This window comes from Aethalodelphis obliquidens, unplaced genomic scaffold, assembly GCF_003676395.1.
Source record: "Aethalodelphis obliquidens isolate GAN/ISIS:26980383/991018 unplaced genomic scaffold, ASM367639v1 scaffold28, whole genome shotgun sequence".
In the NCBI taxonomy this organism is placed as follows: Eukaryota; Metazoa; Chordata; class Mammalia; order Artiodactyla; family Delphinidae; genus Aethalodelphis; species Aethalodelphis obliquidens.
Window position 1 is genome coordinate 9,403,992 of NW_020837972.1, and position 18,787 is coordinate 9,422,778.

An 18,787-nucleotide genomic window follows, 5' to 3' on the forward strand; every position below is an offset into this window, starting at 1 on the left:
ATATTTTTTTTTTTTTTTTAATTTGTCATCCAAACACCCCAGTTGTAATCCAAAATGACAATTCCTCAGTCCACGGAGGGTGGTTATGAGAACAGAATTCAACCCTCCTTTTCTCCACTGAATGGAAACACCAGCTATCCAGGAATTATCATGAAAGAGGATAGAGAGAGTTAGATCTACGCTTCCTGGCTGAGCAGACTGAGAACTTCCGGATCAACTCTCTAGCAGGATGGACTGTTTAGAGGGCTATGTCAGTGCACTGGAACAAAGCAGAAACTTACCTGCTGGATACAGTTAGAAGCCATGCCTTTTTAACTCAGGAGAATAGGTCCTTTCTGATCCTAAGAGCTTGGCAGCAGAGCATATTCATTCCGATCTCTGCTTTTCTTTCACTAATTACTTTCTCCTTGCCAGATACGGACGGCTCCAGACGTTACTAATCTGAGACACGCCCTCCTACACATGTATCCCAAGCCAGGCGAACTCACGAAAGGACTCACGGGTTCCATACTGTCCAGATGTTTCCTGAGTGCCTAGGGTGAGGCAAGAACTGCACTGAGCTTCAAGAGACAGAAAGAAAGAGAGAAAGATGCCCAGTCTGGGACTTCCCTGGTGGTGCAGTGGTTGAGAATCCGCCTGCCAATGCAGGGGACATGGGTTCGATCCCTGGTCCAGGAAGATCCCACATGCCGCGGAGCAACTAAGCCCATGCACCTCAAGTATTAAGCCTGCACTCTAGAGCCCGCGAGCCACAACTACTGAGCCTGTGTGCCGCAGCTACTGAAGCCTGCGTGCCTAGAGCCCGTGCTCCACAACAAGAGAAGCCACCACAATAAGAAGTCCGCGCACAGCAACTAGAGAAAGCCCGTGCGCAGCAACGAAGACCCCATGTAGCCAAAAAAAAAAAAAAAACTCCACCTGCCCATAGGCTGATCTACTCTCTCAGTTGAGCCTTCATTGTCCTTTGTGCTCTCAACTCCTGCCACTGTGCCGTCTTATCAGAATTTACTGCCAGGGCTACAAACTCAAATGCCTGCAGGCACCAGGCAGGTAGCAAACGTGGGAAGCTGGGGTGTGTGAGACGGCAGGTGCTGAGCCCTCACGCTGTGAACAAGCATAATACCTGCTTAAAATACCATTCAGGCCGAACAAAACAAGTCCCATCATGTGCCTAGGCCACCCCCCTGCCACCTGGTCTTGCCACCCATTTCCAACCACTCTTTGCAGGGCAGCCTGAGTGAATTTGCAGACGCTCCCCTGAAATGTGACCGTGTCACTCCCCTGCTTAAAGCACTCTGGGACTCCTGCATCACCCCCAAGATGAAGTTCCACTCCCCACAGCGCCCCTGGGGGCGGGGAGACCCCCCCCCAAGATCTGGATCCAATCTCTCCTCCCCGCCCACCAGTCAAAGCGCCAACCACACCCACCCGTCCACTCCAACTCTTCTGCACCTCTGCTCCCCTGCTCCTTTCCTTGGGATGGTCTTTCACTTCCAGCTTCCACTTCCTGCTTCCTGTTCATCTGCTCTTTAAAAACTGAGCACAATAAAGCTTAATCTCTCTAAAGCCTTTACTGATGTGCTCCCTCCCCAAATCAAGCAGACTGACTCCATCTCCTGCCCCAATATTTCACCTCCTTGGGAAAGCGCTTCCACCTCCCCTGCCCATCCTTACTCTCTCCTCCTCTAAATCCGCCCACGGTTACAATAAAAGCCACAAAAGTAGCACGTCATATACTCGTCTGTCTTATTGCCAACCAGACCATAAATCCTTCACGAGCCATAACTAGATCTGCTACGTTTCTGTGACCTCCGCAACAGCGGTTCTAAGCTCTGAAGAAATCCATGCCGGCCAGTTGAAAAACTCTTAGCTTTTCAGTTGACAAGATGACAACGATTCAAGAAAAAAAAGAATTAGAAGACGACTAGCTATTAAACTATTAATTATTTTTAAACTTCTAATGCCCACTTGAATCTTTATCACACATCTCAAAGTCAAAACCACAAAAAAAAAAAAAAAGAGTCCCATGAGCAAATAGCTAAGAAAAGAGAAGAGGGACTTCCCTGGTGGTCCAGTGGTAAAGAATTCGCCTGCCAATGCAGGGGATGCAGGTTCGATCCCTGGTCAGGGAACTGGGATCCCACATGCCACAGGGCAACTACGCCCGCGCGCGACACAACTATGGAGCTTGCACGCCTCAATGAGAGAGCCTGCGTGTTGCAACGAAGAGCCCACATGCTGCAACTAAGACCCGACACAGCAATAAATAAATAAATAAATAATAAAATAAATCTTTAAAAAAAGAGAGAAGACAGTTGTAAAGTTGGATGCAGATAAGAAAGAAGGAGCAAAGGGCACTCCCACACGGAGAGTATCAGGTGAACTGCAACCCAGAGGAAGCAAGGAATAAACAGAAAAGAAAGATGAAGGGGATCCCGGGAGATGCACCCACCTGCTCTGTCCTCCCACCTCACCTGCCTGGCCTGGCTCTACCAGGGATCGAACCCGCGCCCCCTGCGGTGGAAGCGCGGAGTCTTAACCCACTGGACCGCCAGGGAAGTCCCGAAATCCGGTCTTTCTTTAGGTGAGGCACACAGAGGCAGAGAAAAGTTTTCCCCCAGCCAGCTCTGAATCTCACGGAACGGCGTCCAAAGGTGAAGAACCTCTCCGAGGCCACGGAGAGCACATCCGTTGGTTCTGTATTGTTTCCTTATTTTGAAGGAGTTCGTTCCGAACAGAAAACAAAGGCTGAACAGGTAGGTTCTATGTCGTAAAGTAGCAGCCGCTGACTAGATTTTACTCAGCTGGCTGTTTGGGAAATGTGAAACGGTTGCTGATATGTAAAAGTCAGAAGGCTTCCGATGAAAAGCGTAGGTTTTGATTTCTCTGGAAACACTGGGAAATGTAGTCACAAGCAGCCCGTGAGCCCACATGGTAACGAATGGCCAGAGGGAAGTAGCAGCCAGCCCACCAGACAGCACGTGCGCTCCCCAGCGTGTCCCCGGCCCACCCGGGCCCAGGGCAGCCACGTGCTCAGGCACTTCCTACAAGGTCACTTCAGCTGAACCACAGCCTCTCAAGTGCTTTGAGTAGAGAGAGAGCCATACGTTTTTATGAGTAGATAAGTACCTCCAACAAAAAGCAAACACAGCAGAGGGGGTCACCAGTGCAAAAGGCAACCCAAGCACTGATGGCCTGAATCAGTTCTCCTGTCCAGGGACACCCTCCAGGCAAGTGATGATAGGGGGTCACCTGCCCCTGGGAACCAGTGACCTTGGGGGACGGCCCTCCTTGGCCACCCCAGCTGGCCTTTTGAGTCTCGTGCCCTGCTCCAAGGCCGGTCCTCCTTTGCCCTTCCTTTCCCAAATCTTGACTCCTATGAGTTCCCATTTTCAGCCCAAACTGTCTTGTTCCAGCCACAATGATGTAAAGTTTAGCCAAATGCCTGTGCGTTGGAAAAGGGCGTACGCTGAGGGGAAAGCTGCATGAAGTCATGGCTGTCCTTTGCGGTCTGTTGTTTTTTCACTTGCCCATCTTTTCTAGTTTCTCAGTGATGACCCGATACCACGTGTACAATGAAACCCCCGTAAGTTTTGCTGTTTTTATAACATGAAAGGGAGTTCCAGGTATGGAGCTCCAATTCAGAGTAACATGCCTTGCAGGAAATAAAAGTTTAACTGAAAAAAAAAAAGAGATGAAGGTATAGATAGCATAGAAACCAACTTCCTTTTGGAAAAGAAACTCTGGCCTAAAGTTCTACCTCTTTCACAAAGCTTTGCTTCCTGGCGTGCAGCACATCAGCTCAGAACCGGAGTTCCCGAATCAGAAGACCTGGGTTCCAATGCTGCAGCCGACACTTCCTGGCTGTGTGACCCTGGGTAAGTTTCAACCTCTCAGAGTGTCAGTTTCCTCTTCCGTCAGATGCAGATGCTGAACCGACCGCACAGATCTGCTGGGAGGACCCAATGACTGAGATGGCACATGTAAAGTGCTTTCAGACGCTGCCTGGCACGTGATAGGGGCTCAATACCCGTGAGCCATTATTATTATTTTATTTATTTATTTGTTTTGGCTGCGTTGGGCCTTCGTTGCTGCGCGCAGGCTTTCTCTAGTTGTGGCGAGCGGGGGCTACTCTTGGTTGCGGTGCGTGGGCTTCTCATCGCGGTGGCTCTCTTATTGTAAAGCATGGGCTCTAGGCGCCCAGGCTTCAGCAGTTGTGGCTCGTGGGCTCTAGTGCGCAGGCTCAGTAGTTGTGGTGCACGAGCTTAGTTGCTCCACGGCATGTGGGAATCTTCCCGGACCAGGGATCAAACCCATGTTCCCTGCATTGGCAGGCAGATTCTTAACCACTGCACCACCAGGGAAGTCCTGAGCCATTATTTTTATTGTGAATGACCTTACTCAGCTTGGACTGATGAGGAGAAAAGGGAGAGAGTCAGGAAATGTCCAAATCAGGGAAGTCACTCAGCAAAGGGAGTCCTATGGACTCCCTGAGCATGAAGGTGGGATGGGGATGGTCCTGGGACCGATGTCCCTCCTGGGGGCTTGATCGCTTGGTGCCTCCTCTGGGTTTCCTTCCAGGGCCACCGTACTGTGATTCGCAAGGCAGCCCTGGGGGCGGGCACCGCAGCCAGGGGCCATCAGAGCCCTCCCACGTTCCCTCCCTGACTTGGAGGCTGAGAAGTTGAGTGTTCTGCCTCATGAAGCGCTCCTGGAGCAAATGGGAACTTAGCCCCCCTAAGGCGATGGGTAAAGAGCAGTTCAGCAGCCGCTCCAGCCTGCGCCCAGCTGCCACAACTGCCATTTTGACACGGTAGCTTTCGGCGTGTGGAGGGGAGAGATGGCATTTCATGGCGGGGGGCCTGAGGCAACAGACAGGATCCCCCATGAAGACTCGGAGGATGGAGGAAGCGAAAGGCTTCAAGTGTGGGTTACGAGGCTGGAAGCCAGCAGGCCGGATGCTTGCTCATTTGAACTGGTGCCTCCGCCGGCCTGGTGACACAGGCATTCTGCCTTGGCGGGGCCCTGGGAAAGCCAGGGGACCAACTCCCACGGAGCCAAATGCCCAAGCTCCCTGGGAAGCCGTGAAAATCTAACCGCTGTTCCGGCTCCAGTTGCCATGCTGCTTTTGCTTCCCAGCTTGGCGGGGACCACCTGCTGTGCCAGGAGTGGGCCAGAAAAGGATTCAGACCTTGGCCTGGGTTCAGCACCCCCGCTCATGCACTATGATCTTCCAGAGAAGAAGCCTAGTCTCTGGTCATGACAATAATGCCTAGGACTGGCTGAGCACTTACCATGGGCGTCACGCACGTGATCTCACTAAATCCCCACGATAACTCTACTGGAAGATACTATCATGATCCCACCGTACAGATGACGACGTTGAGGCTTAGAGATGCTAAGTTCCAAACTCAGCTAGGATTGGAAGCCTGCAGCTTGACTCCAGACCCCGAATGCTTAACCATTCCACCACCCAGCGTTATCACAAGTGACAAAAGCTACCCAAGTCCTCGGCCTTTATTTATCGTTTGGCAAGTATGCTGGGGAAGCTTGGTCAGAGAAAGAACAACAGACACAGATTTCTGTGACGGAGCACCTACCCTGGGGTTGGTCACCCCTGGGAATACAGCCCCACTGCTCTATCCCAGCTCGTGTTGGCTACACCTGCCCTGAGGCCAACAGCTCTGGCCCACCTTGACTAAGACAGGTGCCAGCTGGCTGTGGCTGCGGGAAAACTCTGGAAAAGGAGCCAGGGTGCCTGCCATGTGTTGGCCCCTGCAAATGGGCAGTGGCCCTCCACCTTGTACTGGGTCTCAGGTTAACTCCTGATGGTACAGTAGGCAGAGGGGCAAAGGAGGGAGAGGGGGTCCTCTGCTCTATCACCTTAGGCCTTATCCCTGCATGGCCTGTCACCAGAAAGCCATGAACCACCAGCACCAAAGTAGTGCATGAGACAAAGTGCCCTGCTCAAGCCTCAGCCACCGCCTGGCCCACAACCCTTTTACCACCCAGAAAAGGCCGACAGTACAGGCCCATCTTAGGCAGCTGTTGGGTTTAAAGGCAGTGAGAAGGCAAAAGCTGAGTGTGACCAGAAGTCCCCTGGAAAATCCCTCGTATTGCCCACAATATTCAGGCTCTATGGTCTAGAGATGGTCCAGACCGCTGACTGATGCGCAATGCAGACAATGGGCTATCTCAAACTGCACTGTCAAATGCCAACCCCGCTGACTATTTTCAAGGTTATTCCTAATTCCATGCTTTAAATACCTTTGCTCATACCTGCCTCCTTTATCAACCTGACACCCCCTGCCTGTGAGTCATTCATTAGCATTTCAGCAGCTACTCTTATAGCCCAGAGATGTCTGAGTCCGGGATAAAATCCATCCTTTCCCATATAAGGAAAAAAAAATCCAAACCCTCCAGTTTCCTTTAGGGATAATTCCCCAGCATTGATCACCCCTAGCATAGGGTCAAAGGGCACAGGCGGCACAGCCAGATTCCTGGGGACCGCACCTAAGGAAAGGGCAGGAGTGTTATGGGCTGAATTGTGTCCCCCCGCTAAAATTTCTATGTTGAAGTCCCAACCCCCAGGGCCTCAGAATGTGACTGTATTCAGAGACAGAGCCTTTAAAGAGGTAATTAAGGTAAAATGAGGTCATATGGGTAGCCTTAATCCAATAGGACTGGTATCCTTATAAGAAGAGATTAGGACACAGACTCACAAGCTGAGGACACAGTGAAAAGGCAACTGTCCAAGAGTCAAGGAGAGAGGCCTCAGACAAACCAACCCTGCCGACACCCTGATCTTGGACTTCCAGCCTCCAGAACTGTGAGACAATACATTTCCACTGCTGAAGTACCCCCCCCCGCCCCCTTCTGTGGAATTTTGTCACGGCAGCCCGAGCACACTGAGACAGGGAGCGTGTGGTACATAGCCAGAGGAAGGCACCAGTGACAGCTGCTGGGTCAGGGCGGAGGCCCAGGGTCAATCAAGGCACACACCCTCAGAGAGCTGGCTTAGTTCTCAGTGGCAGTCGTGCCCACACAGCTGCCAATTCTGCTGAAGGCCTCTGTCTACATTCTTTTCTCGTTTTTTTAAATTGGAACTTGTAAGTTTTATTTATAAAAATGATAACAGAAACTTTCTTACTTTTTAAAGACTATTATTAAGTACACTGCATTTAGTTTCCTTTAGAGAAATGCTATTTTTCAAGGATTTTGTTTTTATAAAACTTTTTTTCTCTTCCCTTCTGTCTGCATACTGCCAACGCCTTAACACCTCAAGGGTTTCTATCAGCCACAGACCGGGGGGCAATGATGGCAGCCCCCAGGACAATCAGCTGTGCTGGGAGTGATGAGACTCCAACCACTGGTGAACAGAGGCAGGAGGGGCTGCTGCCCACCTCTGACTGGGCCCTCAGACAGCCCCTCCCATGAGGTAAAAGGCCTCAGAGACCCAACTAGGTTTATTTGGACCATGACTTGTTGAGTGCCTGCATACGGTAGGCATCAAGCTAGGTGATGCACAGATGAATGAACACTTGGGGCCTTGGAGGTGATCAGATGGTTAAACAAGTCATTTCCGCACAGTAAGTAGCCATAATAATGGAAGCCTAGACCAGATACCAAAGCAGAAAAGGGTGAGTAATTAGCCCCATCGGGAATAGGAGGTCCAGTGAAGGCTTCAAAGAGATGGGATTATCAGCAGGATTGTCAAGAAAGAACTGAAGCTCATGAGTAAACAAGAGCCTGGGGAAAGCATGCCAGACAGTTACCAGCAAGGCGGAGAGGTTTAAGAATATACCGGGGATTCCGAGAACTAGAATTGTGGGTTGAAGCAGGAAATGGGACTGGTCAGGCAAGAAGGCACTAGAACACACATGCTGGCTAAGGAGCTTGGCCGTCATCCTGTAAGGGAGAGGAAGGTCCTGGGGGTGGCAAGCTGGGGAAATTACAGGCAGGCCTCAGAGATGCTGTGGGTTCAGTTCCAGACCACTGCGATCAAATGAATATCGCCATAAAGTGAGTCACACGAAGTTTTTGGTTTCTCAGTGCATATAAAAGTTATGTCTACACTATACTGTAGTCTATTAATTGTTCAATAGCATTATGCTAAAAAACAATGCACACACCTTAATGAAAAAATACTTTGTTGCTAAAAAATGCTAACCATGGGACTTCCCTGGTGGCGTAGTGGTTAAGAATCTGCCTGCCAATGCAGGGGACACGGGTTCGGGCCCTCGTCTGGCAAGATCCCACATGCCATGGAGCAACTAAGCCCGTGCGCCACAACTACTGAGCCTGCGCTCTAGAGCCCGCGAGCCACAACTACTGAAGCCCACGTGCCACAACTACTGAAGCCCACGCACGCCTAGAGCCCGTGCTCCGCAACAAGAGAAGCCACCGCAATGAGAAGCCCACGCACCGCAATGAAGAGTAGCCCCCGCTCGCTGCAACTAGAGAAAGCCCACGTGCAGCAACGAAGACCCAACGCAGCCAAAAGTAAATAAATAAAATAAATAAATTTATATTAAAAAAAATGCTAACCATCGTCTGAGCCTTCAGTGAATCGTAATCTTTTTGCTAGTAGAGGGTTTGAAATATTGCAAGAATTACCAAAATGTGACACCGAGACAGGAAGTGAGCAAATGCTGTTGGGAAAACTGGTGCTGAGAGACTTGTTGGATGCAGGGTTGCCACAAACCTTCGATCTGTAAAAAACGCAGTATCTGTGAAGTGCAGTAAAACAAGGTACGCCCATACCAGGTCAGATTTGTGTTTTAGACGGACTGCTCAGAGAAGCGGGCATAGGGGACCTTGAGAAGAAAGTCAATGCCAAAATCCAAGCATGAAATAAGAAAGGCCCATACGGAGGAGATGGAGCAGGCAGGCCGCCTCTGAAATCTCTCCTTTCCTCTAAGAGGCACTACTGTTTTTCCTAGCCAGGCTTGGAGGCTTATAGCCATTAGTTCTTAGAGATTTTAGCAAATATCGCAGGAAGAGGATGAGACAGGAAACTGAGGCACTAGTGCACTTCGCAGAAAGCACAGTTTCCCTGGACCCCATCAGTTGTTTATTTTGTTTTTCTTAAACGAACTAAAAATGAGCCACCGACTTCGCCAAGAAATGAATGGCCTTACTAGCGGGCTATCCAAGGTTAGTTTTATTGTCTACTTGGCCTATTTCCCAATCATCAAGCGCCTTCATCGTTTCAAAACCTGATCTTGACGCAGAACTAGGCTGCTCTTCCCACTTTGATCCTTCAGGAGACCTGGACAGCCTGTCATCAACACCGATACTGCGAGAGGACTTAAAAGTGGCACCCACGACAATGATTAGGAGTCCAATTTAGAACCTTGAGCCTATTTCCAGAATGATCCATACCCTGTGCATATCAACCACCCTCCCTCCAGTCCATTCCCTCATTGGCGATGGACTTAACCGCTCCACTCACTAGGGGGTATCCTACTCTGAAGCTGAGACAATGTCACATTCATTTACATACCTTTCCCCAAAGCACCTTACATGGTGGTGTTAGAGGGAAGATCAGAGAGACACTGCTGCTTGCTAGCTGTGTGACCTTGGACAAGTTACTTAACCTCTCTGAGGCTTTGCTTCCCCAGTAAATATGGATAATAACAATAACTCCACCTTAAGGTTATATGATGAAATAATATATGTAAATGCTAAGGACCAGCACTCACACTCATTAAAGGCTTGTGAAGGAGGAAAAGGAGAGGGAGGAGGGGAGGAGGAGGAAAAAGGGAGGAAGAGGAGGGGAAGGAACTTTGGGGTCAGTCCTCGGTTCAAATCTCTGCTCAACCGCTTGCTTGGCTGTGTGACATCAGGCAAGTTCCTTAACCTCTCTGACTCACCGTTTTCTCCTCCGTAAAATAGGGATAATACTGTCTACCTTGCAAAAAGGATCTTAGTTAGGATAACAGGTGAGAAAGAGCCTGAGGGGAGGGGGAAGGGTAAGCTGTGACAAAGCGAGAGAGTGGCATGGACATATATACACTACCAAATGTAAGGTAGATAGCTAGTGGGAAGCAGCCGCATAGCACAGGGAGATCAGCTCGGTGCTTTGTGACCACCTAGAGGGGTGGGATAGGGAGGGTGGGAGGGAGGGAGACGCAAGAGGGAAGAGATATGGGAACATGTGTATATGTATAACTGATTCACTTTGTTATAAAGCAGAAACTAACACACCATTGTAAAGCAATTATACTCCAATAAAGATGTTAAAAAAAAAAAAAAGAGCCTGACACTTAGCTTGCCAACTCTAGGGTATTTAAGAAGTGGGCCTGAAATCACAGCCACTGATTTCTTAGTCCTGAATGGCACTTAGGGAAAAATCTGGTCTACTTTCTAATCTTCCTCGATCGCCCAGCTCTGCCACTCTGGATGGGTGAACACGCTAAAGCAAAGAGAGGCCAGTTTAGAGGGAGCCAGGCCTCCCATTGCACCCCCATCCACGGGAACAATGCTGTCCTTCACCACTTCCAAGGGGAGGCTGTTAAGCTCCTGCAAGCCAACTGTGTTCTCTCTGGACAAAGGAGATGGGAGAGCCAGGCTTATCTTTCCCTGGACCCAAGCAATACCCCTGGCTCAACAGTATGGCTTGTGGGTAGAATTTCCATCTGCTAAGGAGACCCTAAAGCACTAGCCCCTGACATCTTAGGACCCTCCATAAAAGGCAAGTTATTTTAAGCCTCTCTTGGACCCAAGGTCTGAGTAAACGAAGCAAATGGCTTCGGGACAAGAAAGGTTTTTAAGGCCTCTCGTTCTGCCAGAAACACACTTAAAATCTAAAAAATTTAAAACTCACAACCTCTCGCGGGTTCACTTTGTGCTGCTGGGCTTTGGTTTAGAGGAAGACAAAGCAAAACCCCAAACCCTCAAATCAATGGTTCACGACAAATGCTTGCTGCCTTCCACCCTGTCCCGGGCAGTACAAGGACTGAGTGCCAGTGGGAAGAAGCAGTCAACTCCACTTTCCTGCCAAAGATCAGGCAGACAGAGACCAATGTTGAAATCTGTTTCTTTTTTTAACAAGGAATGGGGCAGGGAAGCTAGCCAAGGAGCAGGTTTGCCTGAGGTCCCCACCAAGCATCCATGAACAAAACCAGGGTACCACAGGCGCAAGAGAGGGGAGGCGCTGAGGGAAGCAGGGCAGGCTAGTCCCGGAAAGCACCCCAAAATTGAGGGTGCAGGATTAGGACCCCACAGGATTAGTCTCCCAGTAGTTTCTGTGTCAGAACTTGGGAGTCAAACGTGGGGTCAGGCATTCAGGTACATGCATCTACCAACAGAGCACCAAGCCCACAACTCGCCCCCTGAAACAGAAAAGCTGCACCCCCTCCCCCAGCCCACCCTACCATCTTACTTCTGCTGGGCAGATCCTCTTGGCCCAGGCCGTTGGAGGGAGCTAGTAGGGTGCTGCCACCCTCATCCAAGGTCAGGATGAGGGGAACGTCGTCATCTAAACTCACGGCCATGTTCTCCTCTCCTATAGCCCTCAGGATGTGATGTCCAGAGCTTTAAGTAGTCTCTGCTTTGAGCTCCAGTTCAAAGCCACTGGCCCAGAGGTGCTTCTTAGAAACTCCTCCATCAGTGGCATCTTCTAGGGTTTGGGGGATTAAAAAAAAAAAAAAAGGACAATTATCAAAATACAACCACTACTGATGAAAATGTTCTGGAATTAGATAGTGGTGATGGGTACATAACCTTACAAATATACTAAAAACCACAGAATGGTACCCTTTAAGATGTATGATGGATCTTATAGTAACGTGAATTATATTTCAATAAAAAAGAGTATTGCAGTATAATAGCACTAAAATTCTGTGCAAGATTAAATACTGAAAAGTTAAGGGTAATTATGTTTGGAGATTGGGATTATGGCTAATATGTTCCCCCTCTACCCTTCTTAACCCTTGTTTGTGTGTGAATTTTCAGAGGTTTCAAAGACTTAAAAATATATATACATATACAACCATTCAAACAATAGTAGTTAATACTCAGTGAGCGCTTACTATATGCTGGGGCTCTTCTAGCAATTTTTAAGTAAAGCTGATTGAAACTTCGTAATAGATAAGTAGGATTATTATCCCCCACTACAGAGGGGGGGACTTAAGGCTTAACTTAGAGAAGTTAAGTAATTTACTTGTCCAAGAACCCACAGCTGCAAAGCCAAGCTTTGAACTACACAATCTGACTCCAGACCTGTGCTCCCCGCCAGCATGCTACAATTCCTCCATGTCCCAGCCCTGGTATTTAGGCAGCACTTAGCTGCAATGACCTATAAAGAGTTAGTGTGCCAGGTCATCTAGATTTGCCCATATCACTCTTATTACTCTCCTAGATTTAGGTATTTGGGGAGGAAGGGAAAGAGACTAGAATATTTTTTTAAGTGATGTCCGGAGTCACACAGCAAAAACGCTCATTCTGAACTCCCAATTCAAAACGGTCAGAACTAGCCTGTTACAGTTCCTATTTATAAACATTCCCATTTCCGCTGAGGAGGACCGAAAGAAAAGCAAACACTCAGCAGATCTAACAGCAGACCTTTGAACTTGAAAACAGCAGCAGGTTCCTTCCTCAAACTGCTGTATTCTGGTCTCGATCAAGTTTGCCTCCAGACTAACCCACTGAATGGCAACCCATCAATTTACTTCCTTCACGAATCACCAGGACAATCCAGGGCAGGCCCCTGTGCGTCAGTATCTTCTTAAAATTAGGCAGTAAAAGTGAGCACCATTCTTTGCTGCTAAGCCTGTAGCGGTCTGCCCAGTAAACTTCCTGCGAGATTTTTTTTTAAAGTTTCCTCCAGATCTGGGGATTAATTTCACTTTTAAATCTCAGTAGTGGGAAGACAGAAAAGGAAATTCCAAATGAGATGTTACCATTTGGCTGTCTTAAGCATTATATGTTTTATTTTTTTTTCTTTTTGGCTTAACTTTTTATCACAGCTATTTTCAAACACACTCAAACGTAGAGAGAATATATAAATGAACTTCCCTGTGTCGATCACTCAGCTTTGACAATTATTAACATCTTGTCATTCTCTCCCATATTTATTTTGAAGGCTGGAGAGTCTATTAACTTTCTCAACTCATCAAGGAGAGCTTTTTTAATTGTATCATTGTTATCAAAAGAGCTACTGTTTTTTATTTTAACTGTATAATATATGACTGGTTGCTTGCAATGCATGCATTAGTTCTGTGGACCTCAGCCGGGGTGATTCCCCTGCCACACACACACATTAGCAATGTATGGAGACATTTCTGATTGTCACAAGTAGGGGGTAATAGTAGGTAGAGGCCAGGGATGCCTGGAAACATCCTACCATACACAGGTGAGACCCACCACAACATAGAAATATGTGGCTCAAAATGTGAATAGTACTGCTGTTAGGAAATCTTACTTAGCTAACGTCCCCACTTCACAGATGAGGAAACCGAGTCTTAGCAGGGTTAACTTAACCTGCTTCTTGTAAATAAACAGCAAGGAAGTGACAGAGTCCAAATTTCAACCCAGGCAGTCTGAATTCAGGGACCCTCCCCACTTAACCATTACCCTTCATCTCTTCCCAGACGGTCCCCTCATCTGAATTCAAACCCATTATTTTACAGAGAGGGAAAAGTGAGGCCCAGAGTAGAGAAGGGAAGCACTTGCCCAGGGTCACAGTGCTTCTCCCTCTGCTGAGGAGCCAGAAGGGAAGGGTCACCCCTAGAGACAGGTCCTAAGGAAAGAGGGCAGGCAGGCTCTTGTGGGGTGGGTCGCCTGAGGGCGCCAGGGAGACAAGCAGACGAGGGAGGAGGGTAACGAAGAGGAGTGCGGGCGCCTGCTCCACGTGCTCGTCCTTGCGTCCCTTCTCCCCGCCCCGGGCTTCCCCGGGGGATCCCTACCTGCGGTCCCCGCAACCAGGGCTGCAGGGAGAGAAAAGCGGCGATGACTTCCCCGCAGGCCTCTTGGCCCTACCTGCCCGCCTCCCACGTTCCAATACCCTCACGCCGAGCCCCCTGACCCCTGACCCCTGCCCTCTCCATCAGGCCAACCCTCACACCCCCTGAATTCTTACATGCGCCGCCCCAGCAACCCGGACCGCGCGCCGGGGTCCGCACCGCGCAGCCCAGCCCTCCGGCGCCGCCGCCAAAGCCACGAGCCCGGAACTGTTGCAGCTGCAGCAGCCGCCGCAGCCAACGCCACTTCAGCCGCTGCCACCACAGCAGCTGCGCCAGCTCTCCCATCCACCGCCTACTGTCCCTTCCACCCCACCGGCCCCGCCCCATTTTCGCTTCACCGCTGCCTATTGGCTACCTCAGCTGTTATGATGAGCTCTGATTGGTCAAGTCTTACGTCCTTCCCCAGTTCTTGCCTGCTGCTAATGCAGGACTCCCTGCCTCCCTCCTTGAGAAGGGGCGGGACGAATAAGCTCCGCCCCTTTCCCTTCCGTTTCTCCCCGCCTTACTCGGTCAGCCCAACCCAGAGGGAGGCCCGAGTCTTCCAATTGGTGGAGGGTTATAGAGACGGTGCTTCTGATTGGTAAATCCTCAGGAGGTGGAACGAACTGAGCGGAATAAGGAATTTAATGGTGAAAAAGAAAGTCAATCAGACGCTGAGTCCCGCCTTCTGAGATTGGCCGGTAACCTAGCAACGCAGTCACCTCGGTGGTTACCACGGATAGAAAAACCTGAAGCCCTCGGAGCAGGTGAATGACTTTGTGGGGAAGGGCTGGGAATGATGAAGAGATGTTGAATGGGGTCTAGCCCTCAATCCTTTGGCTCTCTGAGGAATCAGTAGCCCCCCACCGTGAGCCCGTCCCCGACTCAGGATCCTGCTCTCCAGCCCCTGCCTCAGTTTGGACCTCCCTCTCAACCCCCTGCAAGGACTACTGGGCATCCTCTTCTCTGCCCCTCCACTTGTCCACTTCCTCATCCGTAAAACGTGGATGATACTAGTCAAGTGGAGTCGCATCAAAGTTAACTACTTTAAAGTCAAACACAGGTGCTGGGAGTGAGAGTGTAGTTTATAAGTCCGCTACCATTCCACCCAACGGCCTATATATACATCCCAGGGTGAGCATCCAATGAAAGTGAGTGTTTAAATCGGGTAATTTTGATTATACCAATTTTGGCCTTTTGTGCTAACTTTAGAACTTAACTCCCGTCCCCGTCCTTGAAATATGATTTCATTTACATACTTAAGACAAAGGGTTTGTTGTGAGGGTTAACTAAGGCAGAAAGTAGAATAGTGGTTGCCAGGGGCTGGGGGGAGGGGAAAACGAGGAGTTATTTAATAGGTACAGAGTTTCAATTTGAGATGATGAAAAAGTTCTGGAAGAGGTGGATGGTGGTGACGGTTGCACATAGATGTGAATGTAACAATTTAATGCCACTGAATTTAAAATGGTTACAATGGTAAACTTTGTTATGTATATTTTACCACAATAATAATTTTTAAAAGCAACTATAAAGCTGGACAAAACCATCTAGTGCTATGTTAGCACAGTGAAAATCAACCGAAGTCATACAACGAACTGAGAATTTTTATTCATAAAACCACCGAACTTCAAGTTTGTGCTATACTTACCTGAGACTTCTCTGATTTCCCCACCCCCAGTTCTATGGGCATAATAGTTCAACCAGGGTGGGTAGCCCCCTGAATACCAACAGCTTCACTGTTACTGTCTGATGGGGCTCACTTGGTTTGAAGGAGTACTGGCTAAAGTGGCAATCTTGGTGGGAAGAGAATAGGGGAGGCGGCAGCTCTAGCAGTCCAAGGTTGTAATCCTATTTGGCACAAACAATGGAGTGAAAGCTTGGAGTTCCTGGGGAGTGAGGCAGCCATAGGGGACCTGATGAGCTCTGTGTATATCTTGGTTGACTAGAGGTTATGCGCATGTGTAGCAGAGACCAGAGCAGGCCCAAGCCACTTAATCCCTGGCCGTTGGAGCCTGTGTAGATGTGCTGAGTGCGTGCTGCACTTTCCACGGGAGAACAGAAGCCTTACTGGCTCAAAGTTTGAGTACAACCTCGGACTGACTTTTGGCTGAATATTAAACTATGTGGATACAGAGGGGACCCCTAGGAAGCCAGGTTTAAAAATAAAAATATGAAAAAACAATTAAGCAGAGACATCAGTAGCTGTACATTGTGGAGGAGACCGACTTGACAGATTTAGTCCAGGAAGTAAATTACCAAACACCCAAGCAAAACAAGAACAACAATCATTAGGAAGGAAAAAAATACCGAGTTGCTACAAAAAAAAAAAATCTTCCCTCTAAAATTTCCAGTGTTCAGTAAAAATTGTGAGACGTGTGTAAACGTACTCAGGAAAAAAAAGCAGTCAACAGAAAGTGTCTCTATGTGTCCCTAGATGTTGGCTTTAGCAGACAAAGGCTTCAAAGAAGCTATTATAAATATGTTCAAAGAACTAAAGGAAGCCATGTTTAAATAATTTTAAAAATGTCGGATAACAATGACCCATCAACTAGAAAATATTTAGTATTTCAGAATAGACTGTGATAAATTAAGATGCACATTATAATCCCTAAGTCAGCCACTAAGAAAACAATTCAAAAAAATTTTTTTAAATCAACAGAAGAATCAAAAGAGTAGACTAAGAATATTTATTTAACACAATAAAAGGTATTAACGAAATAACACAGGAACAAAACATGAGATGAGATGAATAAAAAAACATAGGAAAATGGCAGATGTAAATCCAACTATCTGAATAATTTAATGTAAATTATTAAATGTAAATGCAAAAAACACTTCAATCAAAAGGCAGAGCTTGCCAGACTAGATTTAAAAAGTGAGACTGAACTATATGCCGCCTACAAGAGACTCACCTTAGATTCAAAGACACAAAGGAGTTGAAAGTGAAAAATTGGAATTCATGCAAAGAGTAAGCATGAGAGAGCTGGAGAGGCTATATTGCTATCAGAAAATATTGATCTTAAGACAAAAAATATTACTAGAACAAAGAGGGACATTTTATATTGATAGGAAGGTCAGTACATCAGGAAGATATAGCTAGACTGACCAAGAAAGTAAAAGACACAAATTACCAAAATCAGAACTGCAGAAACTTAAAGAATTATAAGGAATATTATGAACAACTTCATGCCAAAAAAAGACAACTTAGATAAAATGAATGAATTCCTAGAAATACAAATTATTAAAATTGACCCAAGAATAAAGAGAAAATTTGAATAGACCTATAACAAGTAAACAGATTGAATTAGAAATAAATAGTCTTCAGGAGTTCCCTGGCGGTCCAGTGGTTAAGACTCAGCACTTTCACTGCCATGGGCCTGGGTTCGATTCCTGGTCTGGGAACTAAGATCCTACAAGCTGTGTGGCGTGGCCAAAAAAACAAATCTTCCCTCAAAGTAAAGCCCAGTGCTAGGTGTCTTCACTGGCGAATTCCAAATAGTTAAAGAAGAAAATAGTGGGAAAGTCAAGAGTGAGAAGGGGTAAGTTCTGAGGTCACTGTTCATGCCTTTTCTGAATATTATAAAGTTGTTAGTAGAAAGTAAAAACCTATCCCACAGTTCCCTTTCCCAGACTTCACCCTCTACCAAGCCTTTTGATTGAAAGAAACAGTAACAGAGGCTGCAGAGTCAGTATCAATATCCTTGCCTCCAGGCTGGATAGGCTGCCCCGGGCATCCCAGCCAGACCTCTGCCCTGGCTCAGGGAGAGGCATCCCTTGGGAACACACTCCAGGCATGGTTAGATATAAATGCCAGAGCTTTAGCTTGGGATTTTCACTTGATTTACAGTAAAAAAAAAAAAAAAAAATTAGGGAATTCCCTGGCAGTTCAGTGGTTAGAACTCCACACCTCCACACTTTCACTGCAGGCAACACGGGTTCAGTCCCTGGTTGGAGAACTAAGATCCTGCAAGCTGCATGGCTTGGCCAAAAAAAAAAAAAAAATTGAATTAAAGGAGTGAGTCTTTCCTGCCTACTCAGTTGCTAAGTTCCCCACATGTACTTCTCTTTTTCCCGAGGAGAAAAGAGCTCTGGGCAATGAGGCTGATGCACTATGTGATTTAGCCCTCAACATATAATCATCATCATCACTCCCCGTTGAAGAAAGCTTTTAACACTCCAAAGGGCTTTCCTGTCTATTAAACCATCCCTTCTCCACTCAGCTCCCTTTTGATGTGGCTAAGACAGGTGTTGTGTCACCAGGTGCCAAGGAGATAAGGGACTTGCCTAGACTTATTCCAAGAGCCCCTGACAGGAGAGAGTCATGCACCCAGGGCTCCTAAGACCCAACTTGTGAATCTGATCTTGATTCTGTAATTGATGGTGGCTTTAGATGGTGCTGAGGTCGGCTCGTCAGACAGAGCTGGGCTAGGCTTGGGCATGCCTTCCTTTGAATCTGGATAGAGCACTGGACTTAGCATGGGGGAGGCCAGGAGTTTTACAGGGAAGCCAAGCTGCTGTGGTCTAGACCAGTGGTTCTCAACCAGGAGCACCCCACCCACACTCCACAGGGACATTTGGCAACGTCTAGAGATATTTCATCTCCAACTGATCAGAGCTAATGGTGGGAGAAGGGTGCTACTGGCATCAAGTGGGTGGAGGCCAGGAATGATGCTAAACATTCTACAAACACACAGGACAGCCTCCACAGGAGAGAATTATCCGACCCAAAATGTCAGTAGTGTGGAGATTGAAAAACCCCGTTCTACACTGGTATTTTCACACAAGACAAGTGCTACACACACACACACACACACACACACACACACACACACACACACACA

The 18,787-nt window shown here is 47.9% G+C and overlaps 2 protein-coding genes across 6 annotated transcripts in view; one reads left to right on the forward strand and one right to left on the reverse strand.

Moving 5' to 3' along the window:
• Positions 1-14,268, reverse strand: part of TPCN1 (two pore segment channel 1) — a 64,011-nt gene extending 49,743 nt beyond the window's left edge. For 2 of the 5 annotated variants that reach the window (XR_003436701.1, XM_027124637.1), the window contains exons 1-2: positions 14,084-14,268; positions 11,387-11,623 (exon numbers count right to left, since the gene is read on the reverse strand). Coding sequence is in view for 3 of the 5 variants with exons in the window: in XM_027124637.1 (XP_026980438.1) it covers positions 11,387-11,498 (112 nt within the window). In the remaining 2 variants the exon portion in view is untranslated. Of the gene's footprint in view, positions 1-11,386; positions 11,624-14,083 lie in introns of those variants that run through there. The other 3 variants (XM_027124638.1, XM_027124639.1, XM_027124643.1) reach the window with 3 other exon arrangements.
• A 384-nt stretch (positions 14,269-14,652) lies between these two features.
• Positions 14,653-18,787, forward strand: part of DRC10 (dynein regulatory complex subunit 10) — an 18,329-nt gene continuing 14,194 nt past the window's right edge. The window contains exon 1 of the mRNA XM_027124655.1: positions 14,653-14,713. The gene's annotated coding sequence lies outside the window, so the exon portion shown is untranslated. The remainder of the gene's footprint in view (positions 14,714-18,787) is intronic.